Consider the following 10802-nt stretch of genomic DNA (forward strand, 5'->3'; position numbering starts at 1 on the left):
ACACCCAAGAAAGTTGATTGCATGTCTCGTTTTACTGTATACTACTCTCAATGCACTTTAGAAATCTACAACTTTATTATCCAGTCACGTGAGAGAGGTCTTTTACATTTAGGATTTCACATTGGACCTATTAATAACCTCAAGCATGATTTAAGATATCAACCCAACCCCATTATCCCACTGTGTTTTACTGACGGTTGGCTCAGGATCTATCTGCTGTCATTTGTGATGGAATGAAGTGGATTGCCGTGGGTGGTTGTGTGCTAGGTAGCAATGAGAAGGATGTCAACCCCATGTCAGATGTTAATTTTACAGCAATTTGAAACAGAAACAGGAATGAAGTCTCCTATCATTCTCTGGGGTCTGAGAGGGTGCTACCAGTATAGTATTGCATTTCAATGACCTCTTTCTTTCTCCTATTGCATTTTAAGTTACATTGCACGAGTAGAATCATTTGAAGCACTAAAAAGGTATTACCTTGGGTTGAAGGAGCGGGCATTTTAAAAGTGTATGAGTTTAAGCTTCATGAAAAGGTCAATACATTAAGATAAGGAGGCACAGTAACTACCTGCAAATAAAATGTCTGTATTATCATTATTTAGAGCTGTTTCTAACTTGCTTGCTGCAAGTACAATGTCTGTTATCCTCAGCTATTTGTATTTACCGGTATGTAGCACTAGTAATGCCTGATACTGAGCCAATGGCGTAATAGTTAACCAAAATCAAATGAGTGATTCTCACCAGAGCTAACCAATAAGACAGCTACTGCAATAAAAATCACCCTGTATACAATGGTCTTATTGATTTATTGTTTACAGTTATTTCCCATATCTTTTAATCTGAACCTTTATCAATATATACATGTAAAATAGAAGACAAATAGAGATATTTGAAGAACAGATTTAATGCCAGCGTTAAGTTTAGGCAATTCAGTAAATCAGAAGGATACATTCAGTGAAAAGTAACAGCAGTACTACACTGTTACAAACTGTCCAAGTAGTAGATAGTCCAGAAACGTTGAACAAAATGGACCCAAGCAGCCAAAATCACCAGATTCTCTAGTACCATTTCTAAATGATCACATTAGTTATTCTCCTTCATGTTAACTCGCCTATGCCTTAGACCTAGGAACAAACAAAGAATATCACTGTATGTTCGTAGACTAAGACTGCCCAGGTGCCAAAACTAGGGGAAATCACATTTGAAAATCATTTCTTCTACAAGTCTGGGGAAATGTTGTGTCATATCTCCAGTGAGATGTTTTTTTGATTTGATTTTGTATGCCACTTCCAGTGATGAAGATTCACTACAACAATATTTCAAAGGGCACATGCATGCTACCTCAATGGAGATTAAAGAGAAGAAAAAATGAGCCAGTCATAAAAGTTCTATGAGTAAGTGACGGTTGCTTTCTTGTCACCACAAAACATGTTGTGATATTTTCAATCATGAGTCATGTTTGAAAATACCTGATTAGTTGAAGGCGAAATGAGTCATAACTGAAATACTCCTCCTATAATGCCCTTTAAGAAATAAATACTACTGGTACTATATTGTATATATTATATTATATTATATAGCATGTGTGGTCAATATCAACATATTCCCTTTACACAGTAAATAGAAAACGTTCTTTCGATAAGTCAGAGTATGAATGAGATAATATATTAGCTATTCAATGAGCGCTATGAGCATATCAAATATAAAAAGTAAAGACTAAGTTATAAAGACAGTGACAGCATGAGCACAATGGTACACTGTGTCACATGCTTAGTGAAACAACAACCACCTTTCAACAAACCAATATGATTTCTGACCATGGTGGGAAGTTTTGACAAGAGTATGAGTGGGGGTGGTAGCCCAGAAACCCTCCTCAGATATACCTCTAAGGAGGGCTTTCCAGCTGGGGGGTGGGGTGGGGGTGGGGGTGGGGGGGTGGGGGGGAGGGGGGGTACTCACACAATGAGTCTGGGCAGCTTTGACTATAATGTTAACGATTTCATAGAAATCAAGGTTGTACTGAGTGACAGTAATATCAGGGGGCACTGGAATCCCACCTGTTACCACTGCTCATTACTAGCTAGCCATTAAACAACATAAAATAGCTACCCATTAAGCTAGAAAAATGCATACACGTCATAGCTAACTGAATTCAGATAGTGACCAAAATCATGTCAATGAAACAACAATCGTTTCAAAGTGAATGCCCTAGTATATATTAGAGATTTGCGGTGTTTGAAAATCCTCACATGAAGATACGCTAGAATCCCTCACTCTTGGAAGTACAGATGTCTGGATTCAACCTACAGTACAGACCTTCAGTACTTCCTCTGAAAAGAGGCGGAGGGATACACAGGGACATAAAAAGTAGTCCGGGTCACTCTTGGTCCTGTAAGGACATTACACGTCGACGAGAGGAAGCACTTCGCTTCTTCAGGATAAGCTTGAGCTGAAAACAGATGGGACAGGGATAGGTGAGCTGAGATTATATGAATGAAACAAAATGGCCATTAGCTGTCTGTCTGTCTGACTGCTCACCTGTTCCCCATGGAGTCCACTCTGCAGCAGGTGTGCAGGCTGGTCGTTCTCCAGGTTGCGGATGCTGGGGTCGGCCCCTCGGCTAAGCAGCAGCCTCAGCATCTCCTCTTGGTGTGGGCTGCCATGGAGACCAGCGGCCATGTGCAGCGCGGTATGACCGTGGGCCTGCAGGGGAGGAGGTCAAGGGAATCATGAAGCTGTGAGTATATACCAACACTATGGCAATAACTAGATATGCACACACTGTCGATGAGTCTCCCTTTCTTTTCAATCTTATCCTTTCACATGTACACACGCTGTTGAAGATGTTCTACCTCTCTTTTCTCTTTTCATGGAGTCTCTCAGGACACAGGTCAGTTTCTCTACATCTTTGAAGAGCAGACAATCTCACAGCAGCACTGACCTTCATGTTGACAAAGTCCCTCATGTTGGCCAGGGGGATCTTCAGCAGGTAGCGGACCAGGTGGATGTTCCCCTCCTTCACAGCCAGGTGAAGAACAGTCTTGTTACTTTTGATTTCCTGGAAACAGAGGAAAACACTATATGAAGCATCAAAATGAAACCGCAACGCACCGAAGGTGAGGAAAATATTCAAAACCCATCATAGGTTTCTGCAGGTGTGAGGTTGGGTGGAAAAAAAGCTGACTAATAGCTCCAGATGTGATTTATTTTCTACCATAACGAACCATGCCATTCCCTTGGGAGGACTGAGGTATAGATGGTGTTTTCTACTTATTGAGTACTGGCACCTCCTGTAGAATACAGTCTCTAAAATACTAACTCTAGTACGTTACATTTAAGTAGTGCATTCAGTACCTGGCTGGTCAGGGAGGCTCCGGTGTTGAGCAGCATCTGCAGCCAGGAGAGCTTCTCCTCTGCCAGGGCATGGAGGCTGGCATCACCCAGCCCCGTGGAGGAGAGGGAGGAGAGAGTCTTCATGGTGCCACCGTGGGAGATGGCTGCACAGTGCAGAGGAGTCAGACCTGAGACAGGAGTGGGAAAATACTTTATTCTATTGTTGTTACTTATTCTGTTGTCTTATTATATCGTTTGTCAGATGTCTTTTGTGTAATGGTTGTGTTGTTCTCATTTGTCATAAGCTGGATGTTACCTTCAAAATTGCGAGCCTCAAGGTTCACTCCAGGCCCAAAGGAGAGAATAACCTACAAATACAGATCCAAAGATTGAAAATGATTGGTTATTCACATCATTTGTTATTTATCTAGATTGAGCCCTAACAGATGATAACTTTGGTTGAAGGCAGTGCTGCTGGTTTACCTGCATAACCCTGGGGAAGCCATAGGTGGCAGCAAGATGAAGTGCTGTTTGACCTTTGACATCACAGGCATTTATATCTGCTCCTAAAGACAACAGATCCTGGACGATTTCCGGATGGTTAGCAGTCACCGCCACCAGCAAAGCAGTCTGGGATACCGGAGGGAGGGGGGGTTAATACTATTAAACTAAGGCTCACTATGTGTGGCATCCACACATTTATTTTAGAGGAAGCATCTCATTTATGTTTTACTCAATCCTGTGTTCTCTAAAGTAGAAGTGTCTTCTTGGTGCATACCTTCCCCTTGTGTTCCTTGGAGTCTAGCCTACCAAGCTCAGCAAGCCTCTCTGCTGCAGCAAATGCATACTCCCTCAGGCCCTTGGCTGTGTAGATATGCAGAATCCTGACAAGACAATACAACATGACAAATTGGTTTCAGTCGAAAATGTTGTAAAGTCCCATGAGACATGAGACACTTTTATTTTTATTTGCCAAGTTTCTCTTAACATTTTCTCAAACTTAGTCATGTCTACTTTCTCAACATCAGGTAACAAGCCCCCCCCCACACACACACACACACACACACTCACGTGTCTCCGTCATCATCCTGCCAGGTGGTTCTGCTGTAGTCCATCCCTCTGAGGAACATCCTGGCTTCCTCCAGCTTGGTGACATCCATCTGGCCACTAAACACCTGCTGGACAGGCTCTGTGGGGCCCAGGGCCCCCGACGACCAGGAGTAGACAGGGGTCTGCAGGGGCCCAGAAGGAACCAAACTAGACACAGCCTCGGTCACTGGACACTCCGTCTGTAAAGGTAAAATATTGGTATCATCATGAATGCTATAGCACATACTGTTCATGTATTTAATAGCACGTGAACAACAAGTAGTCAAAATGATGATGTAATGTCAAATTGCTTCTGTTCGAGAAACCAGTCCTCCTTACAAATTGCTGAGGCATCGTGGTGTCTGGGTAGTCCTGAATCTGCTGTGTGTTGTAGCTGGAGGCCATCGGACGGCTGTAGGCCGGAGTGTGACTGTAGTCCATTGAGGTGGATGGGCTGGAGAAGTAATTGATCCCCATAGGGGAGAATGGTCCTTCCTGTATGGCCAAGGGGGCTTGGTGCTCATCCATAGAAACCCATCTCTCATACCCCACTGCCATGTCTGAGTAGCTGCTGGCTACACCTGGGAGGGTCACAAGTCAAGCCATCTGTCAATGTCAATGGAAAATATTTGAAATGATTTGACAATGTACAGTGAGGGAAAAAAGTATTTGATCCCCTGCTGATTTTGTACGTTTGCCCACTGACAAAGACATGATCAGTCTATCATTTTAATGGTAGGTTTATTTGAACAGTGAGAGACAGAATAACAACAACAAAATCCAGAAAAACGCATGTCAAAAATGTTATAAATTGATTTGCATTTTAATGAGGGAAATAAGTATTTGACCCCTCTGCAAAACATGACTTAGTACTTGGTGGCAAAACCCTTGTTGGCAATCACAGAGGTCAGACGTTTCTTGTAGTTGGCCACCAGGTTTGCACACATCTCAGGAGGGATTTTGTTCCACTCCTCTTTGCAGATCTTCTCCAAGTCATTAAGGTTTCGAGGCTGACGTTTGGCAACTCGAACCTTCAGCTCCCTCCACAGATTTTCTATGGGATTAAGGTCTGGAGACTGGCTAGGCCACTCCAGGACCTTAATGTGCTTCTTCTTGAGCCACTCCTTTGTTGCCTTGGCCGTGTGTTTTGGGTCATTGTCATGCTGGAATACCCATCCACGACCCATTTTCAATGCCCTGGCTGAGGGAAGGAGGTTCTCACCCAAGATTTGACGGTACATGGCCCCGTCCATCGTCCCTTTGATGCGGTGAAGTTGTCCTGTCCCTTTAGCAGAAAAACACCCCCAAAGCATAATGTTTCCACCTCCATGTTTGACGGTGGGGATGGTGTTCTTGGGGTCATAGGCAGCATTCCTCCTCCTCCAAACACGGCGAATTGAGTTGATGCCAAAGAGCTCGATTTTGGTCTCATCTGACCACAACACGTTCACCCAGTTCTCCTCTGAATCATTCAGATGTTCATTGGCAAACTTCAGATGGCCCTGTATATGTGCTTTCTTGAGCAGGGGGGACCTTTGCGGGCGCTGCAGGATTTCAGTCCTTCACGGCATAGTGTGTTACCAATTGTTTTCTTGGTGACTATGGTCCCAGCTGCCTTGAGATCATTGACAAGATCCTCCCGTGTAGTTCTGGGCTGATTCCTCACCGTTCTCATGATCATTGCAACTCCACGAGGTGAGATCTTGCATGGAGTCCAGGCCGAGGGAGATTGACAGTTATTTTGTGTTTCTTCCATTTGCGAATAATCACACCAACTGTTGTCACCTTCTCACCAAGCTGCTTGGCGATGGTCTTGTAGCCCATTCCAGCCTTGTGTAGGTCTACAATCTTGTCCCTGACATCCTTGGAGAGCTCGTTGGTCTTGGCCATGGTGGAGAGTTTGGAATTTGATTGATTGATTGCTTCTGTGGACAGGTGTCTTTTATACAGGTAACAAGCTGAGATTAGGAGCACTCCCTTTAAGAGTGTGCTCCTAATCTCAGCTCGTTACCTGTATAAAAGACACCTGGGAGCCAGAAATCTTTCTGATTGAGAGGGGGTCAAATACTTATTTCCCTCATTAAAGTGCAAATCAATTTATAACATTTTTTACATGCGTTTTTCTGGATTTTGTTGTTGTTATTCTGTCTCTCACTGTTTAAATAAACCTACCATTAAAATCATAGACTGATCATTTCTTTGTCAGTGGGCAAACGTACAAAATCAGCAGGGGATCAAATACTTTTTTCCCTCACTGTATTTGACCCAGGTCTGGTTGGGTTGCAAATGGCTTACATGGGCGCTTCAAGCAGTACTCACCTGTTGAGGTAGACTTCTCTGGTGTTGACACCTGTTGGGAGAGGACAGCGGCAGTGGGGACACTGGTACTGGTTGTTGCTGTCAAGGAGGTCTCCCTCTTCCTCTTCTGCTCCAGGAGTTTCTTCACTGTAGGCAGAGTGTAACACGGCTTCTCCTTCGGTGCTGTGGGGACAGAGGTGATGTTGCAATGAATGATCTTTGGTGGATAGTCATGAAGTCGACCATGACATTTGTTCTATATTGGGGTGCTTTTCTACAATGGTCTACTATTCTTACCAGACATGTATTACTACAGAGCGACACAGCTAAAGCTCTTGGTATAATGTTATGACATAATATGAAGTAATGTGGTAATTTTGGATAACGCTTCAACTTTGTTTTTTGGATTGAAAAACCAAAGTTCTGTGATTTCCCATGATTCATCTATGATATCATGTTTACTCTTTTTCCCCATCACTTTCTTTTCCATTCAGCAGCCAGAGGAAAGAGAGATAGTGGTGAACAATATATGTATCTGAGGTTTCCAGCTTGATATTGCTTGTGTGCAGCAAAGCAGGGTAGTTTTTCCTCGAGTGTCATCACCCCACACGTGAAAGACAAAGCGACATTTCCACCGAGGAGCATAAACAGGTAGAGAGAGAGCTCTGAGGAACCTATTCCATTAGGAAAACAGGCTGTGAGGTCAGAACTAACAGATAGATTCACTAGAACCACTACCATGTGGAGGCTTGCCACTACACATTTTCTGTGACTCTTTCCTGTCTAGCTCCGTTACGCTGGCTGTGGTAAACCACAGCACTTCCTGTCGCTGCTGTGTGTGCCGAGAGCACGTTACAACCCAGAAGTGAAGAGTGAACATATAAACGTGGGCCATGTCTGCTCTGCTGTGTGACTGAGCTGGCAGCCATAACATAATGTCTGACTATTATCATGCTTAAGTGTGATGATTCATAAATGTGGTCATGGAGTAGATTGTTTCTCACAGCTATCTCACATCACCTGTCATTTTCTTAGAAGACAATCAAGCCATAGAAAGGGGGCTTTTTGGGGGGTGAGCCTGAGATTTTGGTCTAGTTAAATAACATATTTGAATGCTACAGTAGTCTCCTCTATTCCCCAACAGGGTTCGGTGAACATAAGAAGGAGTGATAAAAACACACTCTTTCTAGTGCCATCAACACAGTGTCAGTGGAACATAAAAATCTCTGACTTGAGAGCGAGAGTATAGTGAATGCCTGGGTGAGGGGTGTGTTGCGTTTTCACTTTTCGTATCCCTCTCACAGGGAGGAACGTTTGGTATCACTTGAGGCCACTCAAATGGATATAAAGGAGGAACTGCCTTTCTGTTCTGCAATTGTGAAAACTCCAGGAGTTATTAACATTCTGTTCCTTGTCTCTCTCTTCTCTTGGACCTGAGTTTTACTTCTGTCTCAATTCTTTCCCTCATTTATTTTCTCTTTCTTCAGTTTACTGTCTTTCTGAGTAAGGAATAAAAGACAGACTACTGGCACTTGCATAACTAAAAATAAGACAGGAGATGCCACAGAATTTTCAGCTAAACCAAAATTACACATTACATCAATTACATTCACAATTTTCATTCCTTATAACAATGATTATAAACATTACTGTAAGAGACTCCTATTTTATTATATTATATTATTTTCTTATTAAAAATGACTTGCTACTACTGTTATACTCCAAATAAGAATCAATTTGCCAAACTGTGACATGTTCATATTGGTAAAATGACCCTGGAAATGAGTTGTGACCATCTCCTCAAGACTTTATTCCAATTTATCTAATGAGTTCAACGTCATACAATTCATCATCAGATACTGTAAAGTAATTAGTGAATCCCCCTACGTAATTTCTCAACCTTCACCACAGTGTAGGAGGGATGAATACTAATAGAGGGAATACCTCACAGGGGAGAGAAAGAAAGGGTGATCTACACGCGGAAGGGCAGCTCTGGCTACTGGTGCATACTGTAGACAGCAGGTGTGCCTCCCCAAAAATAATCTCATGCAAATATTTGACTAGTAGTGCATGTTGGAGGAAAGAATAACCCCCCTACAGTTACAGGATAAGCTACAGTCGGATGTTAACCCTTAAAGGCAGTCTACTGTCCATGTCCAAAGCCAGTCTTTCTTTTAAAACACCCACAGAGAGGGAGAACTGTCCTCAATAGATGTTCTTTGTCACCAAGCAGGTAATAAAGGTCACAGCTGTATTCTGTAATGTCACCTAAATGTTCCGAATGAACTGAGTGATGTTTATGTTCACTTTCGAGTTTACCTACACAACCACAGAGAGTAGAACCCATCACAGTGGTCTTTACTCAAATAAACAGCGTACAGAATGTTGTCTTCTATTAGTTTCATTGAAGGAATCATCATTAGAGTAAATGTTGCAATTACTCCTTCTTTAAACACTTTATTCCCCTTTATAAAGGGTGGTAAAAGGGCTATGCCACGTATGAATCCTGAAACATCTATGTAGTGATTATGTAGACATTATGAGTGCTCTATAAAGCATATTGCTACTTGAGTTTTGGTATAGACTAATGTACATTTGAACCTAGCGTTACATCATTTGGCAGACAAATTATGTCAGTGCAGAAAGCCTATTGCACTATACATCTTCAAAGGTAGATTTTTACAGTTGTCATTGTTGGGACGTTAGTTAATCGATCCATGACAAGGAGACAGGGCTGCCTGGAACCCTGTCTGAACGCTGTTGCGATGTAATATTTAAATGACGGAAACCCCTGGCCATTTAGTCATGCGCGTGGGCGGCGGGGATTCCGATGACCTTTCTGTTTGCTGGCTCAATATGCTGCCGTGGCGAGCAGAGAAAACGAAGTGAACTTCCTCAATGACTGTGGCACTATTTAGACTAATATTTTGCATAGATATGACTAGTATGCTACACTATGCCCGTCGCCAGCATTGGCACTCCGCGCAAAATCAAGTTCATTCTTGCGTGCGTAAAATAGAATATCCGGATTCCCCCTTCACACGCATCATTAAAAGGGGAACTGAGATATAGCGAACATGGGCGAAGGTTGTGAGGGTTTCCTTCGCTGTCAGTTTTCAATACGCAGAAGTAGGCTATTGTTTTCATCATTGCCTGTAAATGTTCACATAACTTCTTAATATTAACGTATTTAATAATCTCACATTAGTTTGCTGCACTCAATTGTATGATATGATATAGGCCTACCCACTTTATAACAACCCTCACTTATTTTGAATGTTAGTCCTGACTTGTAGGCTATTGCCTAAGCCTACTTGCCACTTATGAATCAAAACAATGGTGCAACTTAGACATTAGGAATAAATGTTCAAAACTGAGCAGCAAGTGAATGTAAAAAATAGCTTTTGATTGTCAATGTCACCCGCTATATGATCACAATATTCGTATCTAGGCTTATTAGTAGCCTGCTAGTCAATGTCATATTCATCATCAAAATAATGAACACTCACATTTCTGCCAGTGCATGTCAGAATCCCTTTTTCTTTGTAACACCTTGTCAGCTCCTCTTGCTCAAATTTTTTTGAAGTCTCTTCTTCAGGGTTTGAATTCGCAGTGGTTCCTGGTCCTGCTGTAAGTGTCTGTCACAGGCTCGTTGTTGTCTTGCTACTATGTACACACAGAACACGTTGCCGATGACGCCATCTCCATTGCCAAAACCACGCCCACTACAGTCTGTGACGATTGGGTGCGCCAGAGCACAACATCAGTGCCAAACCTTCACCTAACCCGGACGACGCTGGGCCAATTATGCATCGCCTCATGTGTCTCCCGGTCGCGGCCGACTACGACACAGACCGGTAACGAATTTTCTGAATTAACAATGCATGTTCTGATTCAAAGAGTGAACTCGGAATGGAGATGATTTTGGCTACCAGGTTACATTCTAAGTTGTTTGTGTGTGTTTTGTGTGTGTGTGTGTGTGTGTGTGTGTGTGTGTGTGTGTGTGTGTGTGTGTGTGTGTGTGTGTGTGTGTGTGTGTGTGTGTGTGAGAGAGAGAGAGAGAGAGAGAGAGAGAGAGAGAG

At 42.8% G+C, this 10802-nt stretch overlaps 1 protein-coding gene across 1 annotated transcript; it reads right to left on the minus strand.

The window, feature by feature from the left end:
* Positions 1–1978: 1978 nt before the first annotated feature.
* LOC121543853 (NF-kappa-B inhibitor delta-like) lies at positions 1979–10359 on the minus strand. Its single transcript, XM_045212820.1, has 11 exons — positions 10230–10359; positions 6742–6903; positions 4762–5003; positions 4405–4622; positions 4112–4217; positions 3817–3963; positions 3650–3701; positions 3355–3521; positions 2942–3058; positions 2539–2703; positions 1979–2449 (listed from the first exon to the last, which is right to left on the minus strand). The coding sequence occupies exons 1-11, from the start codon at positions 10243–10245 to the stop codon at positions 2378–2380; spliced, it is 1464 nt and encodes a 487-aa protein (XP_045068755.1). The 5' UTR covers positions 10246–10359; the 3' UTR covers positions 1979–2377.
* Between the last annotated feature and the right edge of the window lie 443 nt (positions 10360–10802).

Source organism: Coregonus clupeaformis, unplaced genomic scaffold (assembly GCF_020615455.1).
Source record: "Coregonus clupeaformis isolate EN_2021a unplaced genomic scaffold, ASM2061545v1 scaf0053, whole genome shotgun sequence".
Classification (NCBI taxonomy): domain Eukaryota; kingdom Metazoa; phylum Chordata; class Actinopteri; order Salmoniformes; family Salmonidae; genus Coregonus; species Coregonus clupeaformis.